We start from the raw sequence: 25,280 nt of genomic DNA, 5'->3' as shown, positions 1-25,280 counted from the left end.
CAAAATAATGAAGTTGGGCCCTTACCTAATAATACCTTATATAAAAATCAACTCAAAATGGATGAAAGAACTAAATATAGAACTAAAACTACAAAACTCTTAGAACAAAACACATGGCAAAAACTTCATGATACTGGATTTGACAAATAACTTCTTGGAAATGACACCAAATACACACACAATAAAACAAAAAGACAAATTGGACTTTATGAAAATAAAAAATATTTTGAGTCTGAAAAGACAATATCAACAGTAAAAAGGCAACAGAATGGGAAAAAAATATTTTCAAATTATTTATCTGGTAAGGGATTAACATCCAGAAAATACAGATAACTTCTAAAACTCAACAAAAACAACCCAGTTAAAAAATGGGCAAAGGACTTGAATATACCTTCTCCAAATAAGATATACAAATAGCTAATAAGCACATGAAACGATGCTCAACATCATTAATCATTAGGGAAATGCAAATAAAATCTACAATGAGATACCACCTCATATCCATTAGGATGGCTACAATAAAAAAAAATTAAAATAGTGTTAGAGACAATGTGGAGAAACTGGACCCCTTGTACACTGTTGGCAGGAATGCAAAATGGTACACCCTGTGGAAAACAGAATAGCAGTTTCTCAAAAAATTAAAAATACAATTACCATATGATCCAGCAATTCCACTTTTGGGTATATGTGCAAAAGAACTGAAAGCAGGATCTCAAAGAGATATTTGTACACCCAATTTCAAATAATATAAAAATGTTCACAGCAGCATTATTCACTCTAGCTAAAATGTTGCTTCCACAAGCCACACAAGTGTCCATCAACAGATGAGTGAACAAGCAAAATGTGGTATAAATATAATGTAGTATTATTCAGCTTCAAAAGGAAGTAAATTCTGACACAGGCTACAAACTGAACAAACCTTGAGGACATTATGCTAACTAAAATAAGCCAGTAACAAAAATACAAATACTGTATATTCCACTTAACTTGAGGTACTTAGAATAATCAAAGTCACAGAGATGGAAAGTAAAATGGTGGTTATCAGGCACTAGGAAGGGAAATAAGGGGTTACTGCCTCACAGGCATAAAGTTTCAGTTTTACAAGATGAAAAAGGCTGTGTGTATGAATAGTCATAATGGCTGCACAGTATTATGAATGTATTTAACACCACCTAATCATACACTTAAAAATGGATAAGATGGTAAATTTTATATGTATTTTAACACAAAAAATTTTTTTAAAAAATATGGACATAACTCCAACTCCACCCTTTATATGAACTTACTAGAAGGGCAAAAATCTCAAAGGTTGTTAACACACTGTTCAACATGGCTACAAATTGGGAGGTGGGAGATGGAAGAGTCTTATACATAGCTGGTAGGAGCTAAAGAGTGGAACAGACTCTCCTGGACAGCAATTTGACAGTATCAGTAAAAATTACCAACTCATACAATACCTAGCAATTTCGCTTCTGATAATTTAACTTATAAAAATATGTATGAGCAAAACAGTATTTATAAAAGGATATTCTTCACAAAAGTATTCAAAACAGTACCCAACTCGAAACAATCCAAACTTTGACGAGTAGGGACATGCTGAATAAATTATGCTGTCTCCATAAAATGGCAACTCAATCAGCTTTAAAAGCAAAGGTATGCTGTCTGTGTAATGATATGGAACTAATCAAAGCATTATATATAATATAGGAAAAAAGCAAGGTGCTGGATACTGTATATATTTTGCTACTTTTTTTGTAAAGGTATGGGAATGAAATGAAATATATTTATATCTGCTAGTGATATACATCAACTCTGGAAGGATACAGTAGAAACTGATGTGTATACCTGTGTGCAGAGGGGCATGTGAATTGGACAGATGAAAGACAGTACTTCGACATCTTTTACTACATATATAAATATAAAAAATGTGAACAGATTATTAATTCAAAAAACACCTGATTTTACAAGCTAAGTATATAATTAACAAATGCTAGAGAATTAACAAACTACAGAATCCTCTATAATCTATAATCTTACCTGTAACCTAGCCACATAAGAATCCTCACAAGTTACATAATGCCCTAACATGGCATGTTGTGCACGTAATTCATTATCTCTTATCCTCTCATGTAGGTGGGTAATTTGTTGCTTCTGCCTGCAAAACATAAAGTGAGGTCACATTATAAAGGATATATTTTTCTGAGAGATAGTTAAAAGCAGAACTTTTAAAATATAAAAGTATTCTAATAATTTGTCATTAAAGTTTAAAAGTACTGATAATGAAACTAAGTTAAAACTTACAATAGGGATTTTTTTAAAACTACATTACCATGACATATATTGGATATAGAAGAGTTTATACTGTAAAGTACTTCAGACATTTAATAGAATGTAATCTTTTGCAGAATAGTCTTCTGAGATTCTAACAAAGATGTGCTTTGCTTGTTGTCTTCTTAATTACCTAACATGATAAATACGTCCTCAGTCTATAAGTCTTCACCTTAAAATCATTATTTTCATTCATCCACTAATACCAACTGAAACTTTTGAGAATCTCATTGTCAGTGGTTAAATATTATTTTTATAAGTATCATCTAGCCCAATTATTGTTCTATGCCTATAACTTCTTTATTATATCCCAAGTTACATGCTCTATACCTAACATCACCAATGATGGAAAATTCACTTGGTGACAGCTCTGCATCTTTGGATAGCTCTAACATTCCATTTTAAATAACCTCATGTTGGACAGACATTGAAAGTCAAATCTTTCCTCAGCAGCTTATAGCTTACTTTAATTAAGTTATTTAACTTTTGTGAATATGTAGCCTCATTCACTTGAAAACTGTTATGTACCAGATGTCATGCTAAGAGCTTTATATATGTACTACTACTAATATTCAAAAATTTAATAACAACTCTTATAATAAGGTTATGGGGGAAAGAGCTTTAAAGGAAAAATAAGGATACATGTGAGTCAACAAATGGCTTGATGTTTTCCAAGTACTTACAAAAGTAATTTTGGAGCACGTCTGGTTATATGTTTCAGACTGTATCAGACAGAGTATTATATTCAGACCAATTATGATTTATTTTTTAGATATGCTACCCTTTAAGAAAATCCACACAGAAAACATCAAATAGGAAATAGGTAAGTTAGGAGGGATTAGTCATATGACACTACTCATATAATTTAAAGCTTTACAAAGAAAACTGAATTTCCTCTCCAGCCAAGAAGGAATAACAGGAACTGGTTTTGCCTTTTTGCCTGATACAATTACAAGATAAAACAAAATACAAGAAACAAAGACTCAAGACACTGAACATCAGGCAATTAGGAAGAGTGATTTCTGGAAGATGGGCAACAAACAAGGTAAGCTCTGTGACTGCCAGAGCTTACTGCTTCAGGCCCCAGCACAGGGAAAGTGGCCTTTCTGAGTTGAAAAGACAAAGCTGGGAATCTCGAGAAAACAGAACAGGTTCACAGTACAGAGTCACCCTTGAGTTTCAGTTGAGTACTAATTAATGAGTACATGAAGAAACTACTTGAAGTATGGCTGTTTAGTGGGGTAACGGTATGTATGGGAGGATGTGAACTAAAAATATTAGAAGGAATGGTGTCTGAGGCTCACGTGGAGCCTGGAATTGTGCCTGTTCCCAAATGCCAGAGTGGAAAACTTCATAATTCACAGAGCATCAGGTAGCAGCAATTTTTAGCAGAGTGCAATTTTGACCCCAGAACAAAGCTCAAGAATGTAAAAATATGTAGTATTCAAAAAAATGTTAAAAATCAAAATACCTGGCACCTGATCAAAAATTAAAAGGAATGCAAAGAAGCAGAAAACTATGACTCATAATAAAGAGAAAAAAAACAATCAACTGCAAGTGAACCAGAACTGACACCGATAGAATAAATAGACAAGGACATTAAATCAGTTATTGTAACTGTTTTCTTAAGTTCAAGAAACTATAAGAAAGATGGAATATGTTAAGTAGAAACATACAAAACATAAATATTATTCTGAATGGGATTAAAGGCAGATTAGAATTTGCAGAAGATTAGTGAATTTGAAGGCACAGCCACAGAAACTCTCCAGAAAGAAACACAGTTAAAAAACAAATGAGAAAAACCTCAAAATATCAGTGAATTGTGAAATTTCTTTAAGAGACCAAACATATGAGTAATTAAATCCTTAAAGGGGGTGGGGGCAAGAAAAACTATTTGAAGAAAAATGGTCAAAATTTTTCTACATGTGATGAGAACTACATGCCCACAGATCAAAGAAGACCAGAGAACCTAAGCACAAGTAACAAGAAAACTAAATGAAAAAACATCTTAATCAAATGGCTTAAAATCAGTGATAAAGAGAATATCTTAATAGTCAGAGGAAAAAAAATAAATTCATTCTTAGACACAAAGATAGAGTACAGCAGATTTCTCATCTGAATGCAAAAACAAAAAGTGAAGTACTTCAAAGTATTACATGAAAGTATTAAAATTAAAAAGCTACCAAACTACCGAATTTTTTATCCAAGGTTAATTAAAAACATAAAGAAAAACTATCAACCTAGAATACTTTCTCAAAGGAAAATATCAAAGGCAGAGGAGAAACTTACAAGCTGAAAGATTCATCACCAGCGGAATTCAACTACAAGAAATAATAAAGGAAAAAAACGTTCAAGCAAAAGGAAGGTAATACCAGATGAAAACTTATACCTACACAAAGAAGGAAGAGCACAAGAAATGATAACTACATGGGCAACACATATTTTTCTTATTATTTAAATCTCTATATAAGATAATAGACTGTGTAAAGAAAAAGTAATAATGTAAAAGCTCATAGACTAGAAGAGAGAAACACGTAAGTATATTTTTATGATTCTTAGGTTATACATGAAGCAATATAGTAGTATAGTATTGCTTAAAAGTAGACAGGTTCCTACACTTTAAGATGTATGTTACAAACACTAAAAGTAACCACTATCATAACTCAACAAAGAATTATAGGCAATAAGCTAACAAAGGAGATATAGGAAATTGTAAAAAATATTACTAATTCAAGAGAAGGCAAAGGGAAGAAAAGAACAGACGAGACAATTAGAAAACAAATAGCAAAATGTAGATTTAAACTCAACTGTTATCCATAATCACAAAATGCAAATAGTCTAGTACTCCCAATTAAAAGGCAGACATAGTCAGAATGCAGAGTAAGACCCAACTACAGTGACATAGTTTGGCAAATCTTATTCCTAAAACCATTTGGGTCTAGAAGACTTATGATTGCTGAATATTTATATTTATATATAGACTATATATATAACATTTCAACATAAATATAATTAATTACTATATTAGTTTCAAGTATACAACATAATGATTCCATATGTGTATATACTGAGAAATTATCACTACAGTAAATCTAGTTAACATCTGATTATATTTCTTTAATGTTATTGTTTATGTAAGTTTTCCATTTCTTTTTGAAATAATTTTGGTATTAAAAATTATTCATTTTATTCTGTTTTCAGATTTATTGATGTAAGTTTATAATGATTAAAAAAAACAGATTTTATTCCTATTTTAATTTGAGCCTTTCTCCCTTTTTGCCTGTAGTAGAACTTTATCCATTTATTACTGCTCTTACTTTTATTATTTCCTTTGTTCTATTTTATGTTTACTATTCTTTTACTAGCTTTCCTGAGTTAAATATTTAAATCACTGTTTTTTTCTCCCTTCTTTCCTTCCTCTTCCCTCCCTTTCTTAATAGAAAAGATGAAAAATGATGATGTAGTCTGACATACACACACACACACACACACACACACACACGAATAAATACATGAAGAGATTTTCCAAAACTGATGAAAGACATTAGAATGGAATCAAAAGTGTTTCAATGCCCAAGATACTAAAGAAAGTATAAAGAAAACCACACCTAGGTACATTATAGTAAAACTGCTGCAAACAAAGGAAAATGTAAAATCAGCAGAACACTAAAGAGTGTAGCAATAAATATATAGATGACTTACAGAGAAACCAATCACAATGGAATAGTACCTTCAGAGTACTGAAAGAAAATAACTGCCAATCTGGAATTCCATATCAAGAAAATATCCTTTAAAAACAAAGGTTTACATAACATTCAATTCATAATAAAAAAAGGCAGAAACAACCTTAAGGTCCACCTATTGATGAATGGATAAAGAAAATGTTATATACACATATAATTGACTATTATTCAGTCTTAAAATTAAAACATAAGGAAATCTTGTCATATGCTACAAGACGAATGAACCTTGAGGACATTACAGTAGGTGCAAAAAACCAGTCACTAAAAGGCATAAATAGCGCATAATTCTACATATACAAAAAATTAATGGGGTTTAGGACATACTACCCGAAAACATGGCCCACTGGCATACTGAAATTTTTACACTGAAGGAGTTTGGGAAAACAGCAGAAGCAAGAATGTTACTCTGACTCTTTCTCCTCTCCCTTCTTCCCTGAAATAGTTCATAAAAACCCTCATGTGGGCGGGTGCCCTCCCTACACACAGAGGAAAGGAACATACTTATCTCTGAAGACAAAAGAACACAAAGAAGAATCCTAACAAACAAACCTTGCTAAATTCCCCCCCAGTTTACTACAATTATACTCCTTAACCCATCATATTCCTCCATGACCTCTCTTCACCAAACTTATCATAAAACACTCAGGTCTGTTACTCTGGGTCTTTATTTCCTTATGAAGGCTTCTGTGTTACATAAAACTTGTATTAAATTTGCAGCTTTTCTCTTGTTTATCTTTGTAAGTTTAATTTCCAGATCCAGTAAAGGACCAAAATGGGTTGAAGAAAAGTTTTTCCTCTTCTACAGTATGCAAAGCAGTCAAGCTTATAGAAGAGAGGAAAGTAGTATGGTGGTTTCCATGTGCTGGGGTGAGGGAGAAATGGGGACTTGCTGTTGAATTGAGTACAGAGTTTGAATTAGACAAAATGAAAAGGGATCTGTAAAAAATGTGCATAGAGTTAACAACACTGTACACTTAAAGATTTGTTGGAAGGACAGATTGCACATTATGCGATTTTTTTTTACCACAACAGAAAAAAACAAAACTGTGAGAGCTAGAGCAGCTTCTGGGTACCCATTAAGTCTCAGCCATTCCTTTTGCTTGGGAATTGACTGAGACAGATGGTGAGTTCCTGACCAGAATGGGGACTGTTACTACAGCATAACAAGAAAGGAAGCAGGCAGAATACTTCAAAATATGGCCTAAATCAGAAAATGGGTTAAAAAAAAGTTAAGTCAAAACTGAGAAACTACTACAACTACATTACCAAACAAAATATTCAACCTAGTTAAAAATGCAGTGACCCTATACCTGATCCAGGAGAATAAGATTTTGTGCAAATGCAGTCTCTAGTTGAAAAAATACAAAAAAGCAAAAATGTGTATCTGTTTCATTTTGAGAAGGTTCCTTTCCTTTTCTAAATAAATTTGGTCTCTAAAGATAGCTCCCATTGAGATTTTAAAATCATTACAGATGCTACCACCAAATGAATTATGCTTAACAGCCATAGTGAATCATTTATCAGAAATAGTTATCAAAGAGATATCTCTGATACATACCGAGAGAGAGAGAGAGAGAGAGAGAGAGAGACTGAAAAAAAGGAATAGGTGGCCAAAGGTCTAGTGTGGGAAGAAAATGACTACTGAAATTTTAGTCTTTAATTTTCCAAATATTTCCTTTTTCGCAAACTGTCTCAAAAGAATGCTATAAAAGGGAAAATGTACAACCTTGTGAAAATTTATCACCTGTTTTCATTAGTTTACATTTTCAAACTACAGTTGACCTTGAACAACTCGGGAGTTAGGGATAATGACTCTTCACACAGTAGAAAATGCATGATGACTTTAGACTACCCAAAAACTTAACTACTAATAGCTTACTGTTCACCAGAAGCCTTATAGATAATATAAACAGTAAATTAACACATTTTTGCATGTTATATATATTATATATATAAGCTATGTTCTTAAAGTAAGCTGGAGAAAAGAAAATGTTTTTTCAAATTTTGCAAATCTCCAAAAACTTTTCCAACATATTTATTGAAAAAAAAAATCTGCACATAAGTGGATTCATGCAGTTCAATCCATGTTGTTCAACGGTTAACTGTACGTCTAGTACTATAAATAAGGTATAAAACATTTTTTTAAAAACTGTCTCATTACCTTTACCCTCCACAATTGGCTTTCACACATTTTGGGCAAATAGAAAATATGTCCCTGGGCTTTAGGTTTGAAATGTACCTCTAAATATACTTAATTTGTTTTAGTATGATGGAAAGAAGGGTTATATTAATTTTTCTTGGACTAGTCAGAATTTTAAATTTCTCCAACAAGTGGTGCTGCCAAACAAAGTTAAGTGTATCACTTGAAAATACTCCCAAAGTATATTAAGAGGAGTCTCTTGCATTTGTCTACAAATCTTTTAAAGATTTTGTTCAGTAATAAAGAATCTGATTAGCCATTGTTCCTGGTTTCCAGGAAGGAAACTAAATGTTTGGAATATTTTTGTTATCCACACGCCTCCTGGACCACACCTATATTTATGCTAATGAAGTGACTCCTGGGTCCTGGATAGCATTTCAGGATGTGGGCTAGTCACCAGAAAATAAACCATGTAATTAGAGGTTTGAGACTCTGAGCCAGTCTATCTTCTAAGGAGAGGAGGATGCTGGAAACTGAGTTCAATCATGTGCTCAATGATTTAATCAACCATGTGTATACCATCAAACTCCAATAAAAACTCTGGAAACTCTCCAGATCTGTAGCCAGTTTATTATGTTAGTAATGTAAGTTAGAAAGATGGATATGAACAGCTGGAAAAGGAGAAGATAAGGCTCAAAGAAGCAGCACCAAGGACAAGTTTCAAAGAAAAAACTGCCCAAACTCTGTCCAGATAGAGGGTCCCATGTGGAGACAACAACAGTTTTGCAAGGAGATAACTTCCTCCCCAACCAAATCCCAATGGAAGGAATTAAGAACTGCCAAAATCATACCTCAGCATGAGGAAAGGACATGCTCACTGAGAGGGAGGACTATATAGAAAGACCAAGTCAAATAAGCCCCACCTTGTCAGACAAAGAGAAGCCTCCTAACCGAATGTAATATATAAGCCTCCCACCTAAAAGACTGAGGCCTTTGACCTCCCTTTGTGTGTATTCAAATAAAAATTTCACTCTGCTTTGCTATTGTACCTCTGCCTTTCAATTCTTTGTTGCAGCAGGGACAAGGACTATGGAGAACAAAACCAACTGTAACAGAACTGCGGGTGGCTTAGGAATCCCACTTCAGGCTGGCATCTGAAGATAAGCAGTTTGTTGGGTACTGTGCCCTTAAAGCCATGGAGCCTGATGCTAATTTGGGGTATTGTAGGGAAAATGGAAATTTCATGGCCAGGATTCTCACCTGATTCTAATCTCATACATTGTATACATGTGATGAGGTAATACTTAGCCTGCTGTACAAGCACCTACTTGCATACCTGTTGGCAGTAAGCTGTTTACCACCAATATTACTTTAACTATTAGAGCTCTGCCTGGAGTGTACTGTCAGTCAAGGAAATATTGGCCTCGAGGACTGGTGGTATGGGTAAAATGCAATATTTCCTGATTCTCTTGCCTGGCCTAGTGCATTTCCATATCAATAGGTGTTTCCAAGGGGTGGAGAGAAGTAGTCCATCTCTGTATCAATAGGTGATTACAAAATGGGTGGAGAGCAAACACATACCTGGAGCTGAGAGATTTGGTGGGGTCCTCTTGCAGCCAGGTTGCAAGAGACACAGGTGAGCAGAAGTAGACTGCTTATAAGCAATAAATGAGTTTCTCCCACTTTATTTCTCCATTTGATTGATTTTGGCTTCAAAGGTTATTTGCCCTGGGCTTGGAACATTTTCCCCCCAGAGTTACAGGTAGAAAGGAAGGAAACTAGCGCCTGGAGATGTAATTGGTCACAGTGTCTGACAGTCACCATAGCATCCTAGTCTTCTCCTAGCCAGGTGCTAGGAGAAGAGCCAGAAACAGAAGCAGAAAGCCAAGAGAGAGGGCATAGGGAAGCCACAGAGCTCCATGCTAGGAAGAAGAAGGGAGCCTAAAGAAGGAAGTAGAAAGCAGCAGAGATGGAGCTATGAGTGGAGGCAGCTCCCAGAGCAGAGACTGGAGCCATGGCCAGAGGTGGAGATAGAGTTGTGCATGCAGAGAGCTGTAAGACCACCATGAGAATAAAGCTTGATATAGCCCCTTTCACCCCCAACATTTTGTTGTTATCCTGTCTCATCAAATTCATAGTGATCTTGCCTGAAGCGGGAAACCCCTCCCCCTGAAGCAATAGGTATTTAGTGAAGGAACTGAATTGCATGATAGCATTTGCATTAAAAAAGAACAGATTCTGTTTAGAAGATTTAGAAAATAATTCCAGAATAGTACATACCTAAGTATAAACAACCACAATAACCTAGCTAGGAATGAACTATTAAAACTCTATTCAAATCAGCTGATAAAAAATAATCAAATCTCACATCAACACATGTGATGGAAAATAACCATGACTCTTGCACTCTGAGGTCCATCTCAAAATAAAAGATATGTACTACAAATTACAATTACTAAAATCTCAACTGATTTAATCTACGGAGTTGGAGTTTTAATAACTTTTAATAACCGTAATATGTATCCTGTGTATGTAATAACTCAATGTAAGTTGGGGGGAAAAATGTGTTCCCAGGCCAGGGCAAATAAACCATAAACCACTGAAACTGAAATCAGTTGAGGGAAAAATTAAGTGGGAGAAACCTTTTTATTGCTTACAAGAATCCTGACTCCATTCATCTACTCCTGCTCACTCGTTTTTCTGGCCGCCACTCTCACTCGCTCCCCTGTTTCTCTCCCATTTTGGCTGAGAGGCCAAAAACCTCTCCAGTCCCAGGGCATGCTTGCCTCTTCCTACACCCCTCGTAAAAACTTACTGATAGACTAAGGAGAGAACAGCTCCCCTCCACACCTTGTAAACACCTATTGATATGGAGATGGACTGAGGCCAGGAGAGAGTCTGGAAATACTGCAATTTTACTCACACCACAGTATATAGGTCTTGCTTGAAGAAATCTGATCATAAATCCTAGCTTATAAAGCAAATGAATTAGAAGAACACTATGAATTCAAAAAAGAACATTCATACTACATCAAAGAATTCACTACTTATTTTAAAAGATTACCTAGCACAATTATGTGATTTTTACTTCCACATGTATCTAGATGAGAAAGACATATACTGTAAATTGCAAGTAATGACAAAATGAGGACTCCCCTTTACACTGCCAGTATCATTTACTATTAACATAAACTCAGCGGTCACCACAGAAGGTACAAGGGTTTCTGTTCAGGATCAGTCTCAGGTGCACTAACTTACCCCTAAATCTTACCTGATCGATTCAGTGGCAAAAGGTGAGCAATTTCAAAGTGCAAACCATTACAAAACTACTGTATCAGCAGCAACACAGGTTAACCATCAACCTTAACATCTTTTCCATTAAAATAAGGCTATTTCCTCTGAATGAGTATTTGGTGAGTACCTATTATGAGTAATGAAATGTAAAACTGTTCTGTGAGGTAGTTCAATGAGGATATTCTAATGCAATTCAAGCACCCAAACCTAACTATTATATACAAGACATGTATATGTGGCTACTATTTGTCAGCAGCTCCTATGCACCAGGTAGCAGTAGTGCTTTTTATGTACATTCATTCACTTAATCCTCATGCTCTAAAACTAAGGTGTACAAAGGGAATTGCCTCAAAGTCATCTTCAAAAAAATATCATTTTTAAGAGGTAAAACTGCTGTAGCCAGGAAGATAAGTAGATCAATATGCAAAAGGTAAAATATAAAGAATCAGAAACAAGACTTTCTTTTTTTTATTTTTTGAGTTGTTGTTTAAAGTTAAATATTTTTTCTCCTGCGATGGGGCACATTTAGGAATATTTGATTTGATGTAATTATCCAGAGGCTACAACTATAGAAGTCATATACATTGTAAAAAAAAAAAACCACATTCTTCTCACACAGTTGTGGCTAATGTGATATTTTCAGACACAATATCCAGGTATCATTAATCATACCATACTGCAAAATTGAAAGGTCAGATCTTTACTCTCAGTTCCATCCAGTTGGACAACAAATCCTGTCAACTGTTTCTCTGAAATAGCCTCTGTATGTGTTATTGCCATTTTAAAGGCCATTCCTTAGTCTAATCTAGTTCCCGGAAAAAGTTATGCTATAGATCGGTTCTAATTTTTAACATTATTATTGAAATATAGTTGATATACAATATTATATTGGCTTCTGATGAAAAACATAGTGATTGGACAATTACATACAATACTAAATATTCACCACAATAAGTGTAGCTACCATCTGTCACCATACAAAGATATTATAATAATATTGGCTATATTCCCTATGATGTACTCCCATCCCTATGACTAATTTATTATTGGAAGTTTGTACTTCTTTTAATCACCTTCACTTATTTCACCTGAACTTCCCCCTAACCATAGTAACCAAAAGTCTTTGTCTTTGTGAGTGTATTTCTGTTTTATTTCTTTGTTAGTTTTGTTTTTCAGATTTCACACTGTAAGTGAATATGGTAATTTTTAACACTACACATTACAGAGATTTTACATATGAATATTTTTACTTTTAAATGCTAGTTATGTTGCTTTAGAAACAAGTTACTTTTTCTTCTGTTTTGTACAATAGCAAATATGTTGATTACCAAAATTTTCATAATAAACTTGTAAAAAAAATCAGAGATTATTTAAGATACTGTGATGGACTGTTTACAAAACCACTCACAATTATTTCCCTCCCTCTATTATTTATGTTCCTTTACAATGTGATTTTGCTGTTCCTATTGCCCAAAAGTAAAGTCTCCTGGCCTGTGACCAATAAGAATGTAGTGGAAGTGATGCTGAGCCAGTTCTCATCAGGCCTAAACCTCAAGAGACCTTGCATGTTTCATTTTCTCCTTGAATTCCACCCAGCCACCATAGGTACAACCCAGGTGAGCCTGCTGGAAGATAAGAGACTACCTGAAGCAAAGAATCCGGTTGAGCCTATCCTAGGTCAGCCAGCTGTTACCTAAAAACACAGCTACATGAATTGAATGCATGAATGAAACTAGTTGAAGAACTAGATGAAGAAATGGCCAACTGAGCAACCTGAATTATTTAGGATTATTTCCTTAATATGATACAATACAAAAAATTTGAGAAATACATTTTTAATAGATTATGTCAATAGTTATTTGCATTCCTAATGCCATATAGTGAATGTGTGTGTCTCCCAACCCCAAATTCATATATTAAATCTATTTTTTTTTAAAGAATACAAACACAAGATTTTTAACTTTATTGCCAAATTGTTTTAAAAAAACATGTATGAATATTAACAGCACTAATAGTGCTAAAACTCAAAAAATGTTACTAATCAACAATTAAATATTAGAAATATAATTTCCCTATTGAAAATTTTAGACTCTAACAAATACTTGACATGTGAGGTATGAAATTTATAAAAATTACAAGTCAATCTTTTTTGTAAATGGAATGCCACAGCTATTTCTTGCTAAAAGTAACTCTATTTTAAATTACTTTGAGATGACCTGAAGAGGTTGATGCTCTATTTTTTTTTTTTTTGGACTATATTCCTTATGCTATGCATTACATTCCGGTTACTTATTTATTTTACAAATGGAAGTGTGTACTTTTTTTTTTTTTTTTTTTTTTGTGAGGGCATCTCTCATATTTATTGATCAAATGGTTGTTAACAACAATAAAATTCTGTATAGGGAAGTCAATGCTCAATGCACAATCATTAATCCACCCCAAGCCTAATTTTCGTCAGTCTCCAATCTTCTGAAGCATAACGAACAAGTTCTTACATGGAGAACAAATTCTTACATACTGAGTAAGTTACATGGTGAATACTGCAAGGGCAGTCATCACAGAAACTTTCGGTTTTGCTCATGCATTATGAACTATAAACAGTCAGTTCAAATATGAATATTCATTTGATTTTTATACTTGATTTATATGTGGATACCACATTTCTCTCTTTATTATTATTTTTAATAAAATGCTGAAGTGGTAGGTAGATACAAGATAAAGGTAGAAAACATAGTTTAGTGTTGTAAGAGAGCAAATGTAGATGATCAGGTGTGTGCCTGTAGACTATGTGTTAATCCAAGCTAGACAAGGGCAATAAAAAATCCTCGTATGCAGAAGATTTCTCTCAGAACAGGGGGGGTGAGGCTCTAAGCCTCACCTCTGTTGATCTCCAATTTCTCACCTGATGGCCCCCCTGCGACTGTGCCTATCTTAGGTTGTTCCTCCCTTGAGGAATCTTACCCATCTCTGGCTAAACAGTCATCTCCGGGGCCATACAGGGAAATGTATAATTAGTAAGTGAGAGAGAAGCCTTATTGTTTGAAAAGGTTAGCTTTTCATTTCTTCGCATATTTATCCCCTGTGGCTTCTATGCCCAGCATTTGTCTTGAGGTATTTACCACTTAGAAGAATTATGATACTCGGTAAATTCGATATGAGGCACGAATTCTATTTAAGGGTTGTAATTAGGAAGGAAGAAGAAAAGCTATAGAAGTAGCAGGCAGCAGAAAACATGGGACAACTGATTATTTCTTTCACATATCTTCTTGTAGAGTAACTTCAGCATGTATAGGTTTTAAACTACTAATTAAATTGCACACACACATTAACATAATAGGAGTACAGTTACATAAACAAAGCATACCTGTAATTACCAGCCATCTCCAGTGAAACCAAGAAAACCAGTTAGGCACCTTAGGCATTTGTGAAAACTTATCTATGATATGGTGGATATTGTCCAACTGAACTTGAACAGTCTGAGAGAAATCAGACAAATTAAAACAACCCATTCCTGGGGACTGTTCACATCCCTTATGTTCTTTTAACAGTAAATAGTCTGTAGTTGTAAGATTTTGGAGTGCTACAATTTGCACTTCTCCTAATTCTTGGTTGAGTTCCAACAGTATAGACCCAGTCAAATTTGTTGTTTTACTGTATGCACAGGCCAGCTTAGATATCTCCTTCTTCATTCCCATGGCAAGTCCAGGAACTGGTGGGATGAGTGCATCTACACCTGTAGCAGTGCGTGGATCTTTGCTGGGGTTTTTTGATGATCATCTTCTGGCATGAGTCTTCCAGAGAGTGCTGATGTTGGAAGTTCTTTTTCATATCGTATCTTAGTTTATTTTCAGGGTAGCCAAATTAGGCTTTGAACCTCTGTATAACACAAACAGACCCTTTGCCTACACTTTTATATGCCCTTTATACCATTGTGTAGAACTCATTGGAGGTCACCACTCAGGAACTGCTTTTTGTTTTGTTTTGTTTTGTTATCATTAATCTACACTTACATGATGAATATTATGTTTACTAGGCTCTCCCCTATACCAGGTCCCCCCTATAAACCCCTTTACAGTCACTGTCCATCAGCATAGCAAAATGTTGTAGAATCACTACTTGTCTTCTCTGTGTTGTACAGCCCTCCCCTTTCTCCCAACCCCCAATGCATGCTAATCTTAATACCCCACTTCTTCTCCCCCCCCATCCCTCCATACCCACCCATCCTCCCCAGTCCCTTTCCCTTTGGTACCTGTTAGTCCATTCTTGAGTTCTGTGATTCTGCTGCTGTTTTGTTCCTTCAGTTTTTCCTTTGTTCTTATACTCCACAGATGAGTGAAATCATTTGGTATTTCTCTTTCTCCGCTTGGCTTGTTTCACTGAGCATAATACCCTCCAGCTCCATCCATGTTGCTGCAAATGGTAGGATTTGCCCTTTTCTTATGGCTGAGTAGTATTCCATTGTGTATATGTACCACATCTTCTTTATCCATTCATCTATTGATGGACATTTAGGTTGCTTCCAATTCTTGGCTATTATAAATAGTGCTGCGATAAACATAGGGGTGCATTGGTCTTTCTCAAACTTGATTGCTGCATTCTTAGGGTAAATTCCTAGGAGTGCAATTCCTGGGTCAAATGGTAAGTCTGTTTTGAGCATTTTGATGTACCTCCATACTGCTTTCCACAATGGTTGAACTAATTTACATTCCCACCAGCAGTGTAAGAGGGTTCCCCTTTCTCCACTGCCTCGCCAGCATTTGTTGTTGTTTGTCTTTTGGATGGCAGCCATCCTTACTGGTGTGAGGTGATACCTCATTGTAGTTTTAATTTGCATTTCTCTGATAATTAGCGATGTGGAGCATCTTTTCATGTGTCTGTTGGCCATCTGTATTTCTTTTTTGGAGAACTGTCTGTTCAGTTCCTCTGCCCATTTTTTAATTAGGTTATTTGTTTTTTGTTTGTTGAGGCGTGTGAGCTCTTTATGTATTCTGGACATCAAGCCTTTATCGGATCTGTCATTTTCATTTTCAAATATATTCTCCCATTCTGTAGGGTTCCTTTTTGTTCTATTGATGGTGTCTTTTGCTGTACAGAAGCTTTTCAGCTTAATATAGTCCCACTTGTTCATTTTTGCTGTTGTTTTCCTTGCCCGGGGAGATATGTTCAAGAAGAGGTCACTCATGTTTATGTCTAAGAGGTTTCTGCCTATGTTTTTTTCCAAGAGTTTAATGGTTTCATGACTTACATTCAGGTCTTTGATCCATTTTGAGTTTACTTTTGTATATGGGGTTAGACAGTGGTCCAGTTTCATTCTCCTACATGTAGCTGTCCAGTTTTGCCAGCATCATCTGTTGAAGAGACTGTCATTTTGCCATTGTATGTCCATGGCTCCTTTATCAAATATTAATTGACCATATAGGCCTGGGTTAATGCCTGGATTCTCTAGTCTGCTCCATTGGTCTGTGGCTCTGTTCTTGTGCCAGTACCAAATTGTCTTTATTACTATGGCTTTATACTAGAGCTTGAAGTTGGGGAGTGAGATCCCCCCTACTTTATTCTTCTTTCTCAGGATTGCTTTGGCTATTCGGGGTCTTGGGTGTTTCCATATGAATTTTTGAATTATTTGTTCCAGTTCATTGAAGAATGTTGCTGGTAGTTTCATAGGGATTGCACCAAATCTGTATATTGCTTTGGGCAGGATGGCCATTTTGATGATATTAATTCTTCCTAGCCACAAGCATGGGATGAGTTTCCATCTGTTAGTGTCCCCTTTAATTTCTCTTAAGAGTGACTTGTAGTTTTCAGAGTATAAGTCTTTCACTTCTTTGGTTAGGTTTATTCCTAGGTATTTTATTTTTTTTGATGCAATTGTGAATGGAGTTGTTTTCCTGATTTCTCTTTCTGTTGGTTCATTGTTAGTGTATAGGAAAGTCACAGATTTCTGTGTGTTGATTTTCTATCCTGCAACACTGCTGTATTCCGATATCAGTTCTAGGAGTTTTGGGGTGGAGTCTTTAGGGTTTTTTATGTACAGTATCATGTCAACTGCAAATAGTGACAGTTTAACTTCTTCTTTACCAATCTGGATTCCTTGTATTTTTTTGTTTTGTATGATTGCCATGGCTAGGACCTCCAGTACTATGTTAAATAACAGTGGAGAGAGTGGGCATCCCTGTCTAGTTCCCGATCTCAGAGGAAATGCTTTCAGCTTCTCGCTGTTCAATATAATGTTGGCTGTGGGTTTATCATAGATGGCCTTTATTATGTTGAGGTACTTGCCCTCTATTCCCATTTTGCTGAGAGTTTTTATCATGAATGGATGTTGAATTTTGTCGAATGCTTTTTCAGCATCTATGGAGATGATCATGTGGTTTTTGTCTTTCTTTTTGTTGGTGGTGGATGATGTTGATGGATTTTTGAATGTTGTACCATCCTTGCATCCCTGGGATGAATCCCTCTTGATCATGGTGTATGATTCTCTTGATGTATTTTTGAATTCGGTTTGCTAATATTTTGTTGAGTATTTTTGCATCTACGTTCATCAGGGATATTGGTCTGTAATTCTCTATTTGTGTGGGGTCTTTGCGTGGTTTTAGTATTTGGTTGATCTTGGCTTCATAGAATGAGTTTGAGAGTATTCCCTCCTCTTCTATTTCTTGGAAAACGTTAAGGAGAATGGGTATTATATCTTCTCTGTATGTCTGATAAAATTCTGAGGTAAATCCATTTGTCCCGCAGCTATTGTTCTTAGGTGGTTTTTTTTATTACCACTTCAATTTCTTTGCCGGTAATTGGTTTGCTTAGATTTTGTGTTTCTTCCTTGGTCAGTCTTGGAAGGTTGTATTTTTCTAGGAATTTGTCCATTTCTTCTAGGTTTTCCAGCTTGTTTGCGTATAGGCTTTCATAGTAGTCTCTAATAATTCTTTGTATTTCTGTGGGGTCCATTGTGATGATTCCTTTCTCATTTTGGATTCTGTTGATGTGTGTTGATTCTATTTTTCTCTTAATAAGTCTGACTAGAGGCTTATCTATTTTGTTTATTTCTTCAAAGAACAAGCTCTTGGTTTCATTGATTTTCTCTATTGTTTTATTCTTCTCAATTTTATTTATTTCTTCTCTGATCTTTATTATGTCCCTCCTTCTGCTGACCTTAGGCCTCATTTGTTCTTCTTTTCCCAATTTCGATAATTGTGACATTAGATTGTTCTTCCTTTTTTAAATATGCTTGGATTGCTATATACTTTCCTCTTAAGACTGCTTTTGCTGTGTCCCACAGAAGTTGGGGCTTAGTGTTATTGTTGTTTGTTTCCATATATTGCTGGATCTCCATTTTGATTTTGTCATTGATCCATTGATTATTTAGGAGCGTGTTTGTGAGCCTTTTTGCTTTCTTTGTACAGTTTATTTCTAGTTTTATGCCTTTGTGGTCTGAAAAGTGGGTTGGTAGGATTTCAATCTTTTGGAATTTACTGAGGCTCTTTTTGTGGCCTAGTATGTGGTCTATTCTGGAGAATGTTCCATGTGCACTTGAGAAGAATGTCTATCCTGTTGCTTTTGGATGTAGAGTTCTGTAGATGTCTATTAGGTCCATCTGTTCTAGTGTGTTGTTCAGTGCCTCTGTGTCCTTACTTATTTTCTGTCTAGTGGATCTGTCCTTTGGAGTGAGTGGTGTGTTGAAGTCTCCTAGAATGAATGCATTGCATTCTATTTCCTCCTTTAGTTCTGTACAGGGTCTGATGATTCTTTATTTCTCTCCCTTCTTTTTCCTCCTCCTCCCTTCTTCATATGTTGGGTGTTTTGTTCTGTGCTTTTTAGGAGTGCTCCCATCTAGAGCAGTCCCTGTAGGATGCCCTGTAGAGGTGGTTTGTGGGAGACAAATTCCCTCAACTTTTGCTTGTGGGGAAATTGTTTAATCCCTCCTTCATATTTAAATGATCATCATGCTGGATACAGTATCCTTGGTTCAAGGCTCTTCTGTTTCATTGCATTAAATATATCACGCCATTCTCTTCTGGCCTGTAAGGTTTCTGGTGAGAAGTCTGATGATAGCCTGATGGGTTTTCCTTTGTAGGTAACCTTTTTTTTGTCTCTGGCTACCTTTAATACTTTGTTCTTGTCTTTGATCTTTGCTATTTTAATTATTATGTGTCTTGGTGTTGCCCTCCTTGGATCCCTTGTCATGGGAGTTCTGTGTACCTCTGTGGTCTGAGAGGCCATTTCCTCCCCTAGTTTGGGGAAGTTTTCGGCAATTATTCTTCAAAGACACTTTCTATCCCTTTTTCTCTCTTTTCTTCTTCTGGTACCCCTATATTGCGGATATTGTTTCGTTTCAATTGGTCACTCAGCTCTGTTAAAATTCTTTCATTCCTGGAGATCCTTTTATCTCTCTCTGCATCAGCTTCTCTGCGTTCCTGTTCTCTGTTTCCTAGTCCATTAATCGTCTCTTGCATCTGGTCCATTCTGTTTTGAAGTCCTTCCAGAGCTTGTTTTATTTCTGTATTCTCCTTCCTTAGTTCTTGCATATTTCTCTGCAAGTCCATCAGCATGGTTATGACTTTTGTTTTGAATTCTTTTTCAGGAAGACTGGTTAAATCTATCTCCCCAGGTTCCTTCTCAGGGGAAGATGTAGCAGATGCCGAAGCTGTCTGGGTTAGTCTTGTCTGGATCATATTTTTTTGCCTTTTCATGTTGGCAGGTGCTATTGACTGTCAGCTGGGAGGGCCAAACTTTTTCACTTGCTACTGGCCTTTCTTTACTGGGACAACTGTGACCCCTAGTGGCTTGTGTTGGGTAATTGCGTGTAGGCTGGGTCTTTGTGTCTTGCCCGGCCGATATGGACGATCTCCCTTTCTTTGGGCGTGGTTTGCCTTAGGCTGTTTCTGTGCTTTCACAGCGCCCAGAGGGGTAATGGATGGGGGGTGCTGTTTGGCTGTTTACCTCCGTGAGGGGTCTCAGAGCTGTTGCCCAGGGGTTTAGTGCGCCTGGTTTTCCCTGTAATTTCCAGCCACTGGGCTGTGACCTGTGTTGTTTCCGTCTAGCTGTTAAGTCCCTGTCCCTTTAAGACTTTCAAAAAGCATTTGCTTTTCTTTGTCAGAGGGGCATCAGCTTCGGCACCCGCTCAGAGGTCTTGCTGCCCTATTTCCCTAGTTTCCAGCCCTCCACGCATGCACTGTGTCTGCGCGCTGGTGCAGGTGGCTGGGGCTGGGTGTTTAGCAGTCCTGGGCTCCGTCTCCCTCCCGCCGGGAGCTGGGGGGAGGTGTGCTCAGGTCCCGCTGGGCCGGGGGTTGTATCTTACCCCTTTCACCAGGCGCTGGGCTCTCGCACGTGTGGATGTAGTCTGGCTATTGTCCTGTGTCTTCTGGTCTCTCTTTTAGGATTAGTTGTATTTGTTGTATTTTCAAAAATATATATGTTGTTGGGAGGAGAGTCCCACTGTCCTACTCACGCTGCCATGTTGGCCCCACCCCCCTCCATATATTAAATCTTAATGGCCAATATCATGGCCTTTGGGAGATGATTAGGTGGTGAGAAGTAAGCCCTCATGACTGAGATCAGTGCCTTTATAAAAGAGGTCCCAGCAAGCTCCCTTGCCCCTTTCACCATGTGAGTTATAGCAAGAACCAGGAAGTTGTCTCTCACCAGATAAATAACTTTGCTAGTGCCTTGATCCTCTTCTTCCCATCCTCCAGATCTGGGAGAAATAAATTTCTATTGTGTCTATGCCACCAAGGCTATGGTATTTTGCTATAGCATCCCGGATGGACCAAGGCACCTATTAATGTATACCTAAATGGACTGGTAATTACAATGTTGTTCAAAAAAGTGATAAAAGCCAAATGATTCTGATTGCTTGAAGGAAAGTACATTCATATTTAAGTCTGAATTTTGGTCTGTTTAAAAAAGTATTAATTTCAAGTATGTATAGTGATGGAGATATCTCTAGTTATCTGTAATTACTCATATATAAAATTCATTTGTACAACAAATATCTAATATTTTTAAATAACTTTTTCATAAAATCAAAACTATCTTTTACAGTCTTCATTCATTTATCAAATATGGAAGTAGCAAGCATTAATAAGCATATACTCTGTGCTAGGCTCTATTCAAGATGCTGGAAACATAGTGGATAGAACAAGAAAGTTCAGATTTCTATGTTCTTGTTTATATTCCAGTAGATCTTACTTAATACTGATGAATTTCTAAGAAAAATCTTTTGAAATTTCAACTATTAAATATATTTGAAGATTGACTTAGGATTTAATTTTAAGGCTAAATGTCTACTACTTAATCCCATATAAACCCATGAAAATAAGTAGTAATTGGCATTAATAAAAAATGCCTCCTCAAACTATTTCCCAATTACCATTATACCCTCATGTTTAATTATCCCAAAAACATACATAAATAATATAGAACCAATATACATCATAGATAATATAGTTGAGTAATATTAATATTTATTGCTCAAAAATAATCAGGAAGCTATTAAGTATAAAAGATTTTTTTGAGTTTCGGTACATAAAAATACATTTTTTCAATGTCCCCCTAAATTTCCAAAATTGTTGTCTCTAAGTTATTTTATTTTAAACATTCATGATTTTCATAGTTTCTTTGCCTTCAGATCTAACCTGTATTAAAGTAATTAGTACTTTAAAGTAGCTTTCCAATTTGATAGTCCCCAAGTGCAAAACACAAAGACTCTGTGCCTTTCAGCTTTGATAGTTCATTAGCTTTGCAGCTAACTTGTTATATGAACAAAGAAAAAGCAGAGGAGTTTCCAAATAATGGGTTACTCTAATGAAAATGGAAGGATGATTGAAAACAGGCAGACAGACTGACCATCCAAATTTCAGTTCTTAAAGTGGTTCTTAAAGGGACTGGTATCAGGAAAGAATAAACATGAAATATCAATGTATTTGTAAGGTTCTATTTCTTAAACTCTAAGTAGTGGATACAATGGTATTCATTAATCTATATTTCTATGTGCCTGAAGAAATAATTTTTAAAAAATAGACTCACCGATCAATTACAATTTCTTTCTGCCTTAGTAGTCCTTCTTTTATTTTCAGCACTGATTCCCACTTACTGAAATCCTGATAGCCAGAAGGTGAATAACTTTGATGAGATGATCCAGTCAATACCTGCATAAACATGTTTACACTATTAGTAATCTAAAAGTATAAAGGGAATATTTATGTATCCTCTAATATTTTCCCAATGATTTTCATTAAAAAACCAAACTCTCCTTTGATTTTTTAAAACACTATCTGAGATCACACTTGTGAACATAACATAACTTGAAGAATCTCAAGGAAGTTCCAAAGTAAAAGTCTAAGTCTAATGAAGAACTGGTGGCAATAGAACATTTAATCTGGCTTATTTTAATACTATACAAAAAATCTTGATATGATTACCTGTGGAAGCTTCCTGAAAATAAGATTAATCACTGCCTAAGGAAGGAGTATAGTTAAAGAATGTACCATGGCTAGACTAGACAAATATTACCAAAGGGTTTCCACAAGAAAATTAAAATGGTATCTGTAGCATGCAGATTTCAAATTGTCATTCATCCCATCATTTAATTATATTAAAATTTCAAAAGCAAGTGTTTTCACAAAGTAGTAAATATATCCATAGAAAATATGACTACTAAGCAGATAATCTGGATGATTACTGGTCTCTAGTGAAACCATATCATTTAGAAAAAAATCTGCTTAGAATTTAAGAAAAATTTCAGGTATTTAAAACAAAACAATAAAAACCAATAACCAATATGGCAGATATCCTCAAATACCTATGACTGAAACAGAAAAGAAAACTTAGTACTAGGTGTTATGGGTTGAAATGTATCCCCTCAAAAAGATAAGCTGAAGTCCTAATGCCCAGTGCCTTAGAAGGTAAATTTATTTGGAAATAGGGTGTTTGCAAATATAGTCAAGATGAAGTCCTTAGGATAGGAATTAATTCAATATGACTGGTATCCTACGTAAAGGGGAAATCTGAACAAAGACATGCACAGAGGGAAGACTACATGAAGAGATAGAGAGAAAACACCATGCGAAGATGAATGCAGAGATCAGCATGCTGCATCTATAAGTTGCACAAAAGATTGCCGGTAAACCACTAGAAACCCAGCCTAGAAACAGATTCTTCTTCTTTGGAAGGAACCAAGTCTGCCAACACCTTCATTTTGAACTTCTAACCTCCAGAACTGTGAGACAATATACTTCCATTGTTTAGGCTACTGGGTTTGTGTCCTTTGTTATGGGTAGCTCTAAGAAACTACAACTGGTAAATCAAATAGGAACATAAATTCTTTGGCAGGCTATATGGTACTATACAAACACAAAACAACTTTAGGAGATTTAAATGTGATATATTTATTCTTTGTTTTCCAAAGATGTTGACAAGACCTGCTTCTGAATAAACCACTAACTGTGTGACATCAGCTAGTCCTAAATTAATCCTTTAAATTAAGATGATTGTCAAGTAATACTAGGAGAGGATGATTCAGGCAGGAGAAAGTCAGGACAAGATGAACAGACTTGTAAGGATACCAAGTGATAACAGGGGACTTAACATTGTCAGATGGTCAGATATTTGGAGTGTAAGTGACACACAGAGTTGTAGGGGCAGGTTAGCTGGCAATCCTGCCTCTGAATTTCATTTTTCCCTTGCCTAACATACAACTCTGATGTTAGGCAAAGGCTGATATTCAGCCAATATGCACCAGTGCAGACATGTTAGTTGTAATACTGAAGTACTTTCATTGCGGTTAACTAGCTGCTCCCCAAACCTCCTGAATGCCTTCTCCACTCTGCAGAACTCCCCATCATCCAACAAATAAGAGTTACTTCCTGGCATAAAAAGGGCTTTCTGGATGTTCCATCCACAAATAGCATCCTTTCTGATTGGGTGGCTCCTTCATTAGTCATCCCCCCCCTCAAATCCTCACATCTCAACACTATCTACCAGCTTCTATTTAGTTAGTAAAGCTAGGATTCAAAACAGGCAAACCCCCAAAAAGAGCACATAGTCTTAAGCACCCACTGTTATACTACTACTACTGTGGCCTAATTAACTAAGGTATTTCAAATTTTATCAGAAGTATAAAATTTTTTTTAAGTAATTGCTCTTAGAAGCTAAAAGAGGATTCAGCACCGTTAACAGTATTGTGGATGTGAAGAGAAAGTCTCCACTTACTGCAGCTCCAAGTTACTTAATAACTACCAATTTAATGGGTAATTCATTTGAAAAAAAATTTATTTTTTGAAGTTGTAGCTCAAAAAGGAATTCATTAAAACTAGTAGAAGCTAAGCAAAACAAGAGACCATATCAACAGTTCCAAATCTCAACATAAGATTTGGAGGTTACCAGATTGATTTTGTGAACCATTTGTGCAACAATTTATAATACTAAATATTTCACTTGTTTGGAGACTAATAGTGAATACATATTTTATTTATATACTGAGTTATATATTAAATATATCAAATTATTTATATATTTAAAATATTGGTTTTTGTATATATTTTATATATTGTTATCATGCCTAACAAAAAACTTCCAAGGTAGCATAAAGATCTATGCCCTCCTCTTTCAAAGATCTGAAAAAGGTTCCTCATTTTTTATCACACTTCAGGAATGACCTATACCATAATATCTGAAGATATGTGTACTTTATACATCTTGGCCCTACTTCGGTAAGCCAGGTACTTAAGCAGTAGATGATCTTCTCAAGAAGGCATTAGCTATTCTGCTTTTCATAAGCC

The 25,280-nt window shown here is 35.7% G+C and overlaps 1 protein-coding gene across 1 annotated transcript in view; it reads right to left on the bottom strand.

The window, feature by feature from the left end:
• Positions 1 to 25,280, bottom strand: part of CEP85L (centrosomal protein 85 like) — a 173,083-nt gene that overhangs the window by 45,102 nt on the left and 102,701 nt on the right. Inside the window, exons 4-5 of the mRNA XM_036925048.2 lie at positions 22,528 to 22,649; positions 2,038 to 2,155 (exon numbers count right to left, since the gene is read on the bottom strand). Coding sequence (XP_036780943.1) covers positions 2,038 to 2,155; positions 22,528 to 22,649 — 240 coding nt within the window. The remainder of the gene's footprint in view (positions 1 to 2,037; positions 2,156 to 22,527; positions 22,650 to 25,280) is intronic.

This window comes from Manis pentadactyla, chromosome 12, assembly GCF_030020395.1.
Source record: "Manis pentadactyla isolate mManPen7 chromosome 12, mManPen7.hap1, whole genome shotgun sequence".
In the NCBI taxonomy this organism is placed as follows: domain Eukaryota; kingdom Metazoa; phylum Chordata; class Mammalia; order Pholidota; family Manidae; genus Manis; species Manis pentadactyla.
This window is presented reverse-complemented; position numbering and strand designations above follow the sequence as displayed.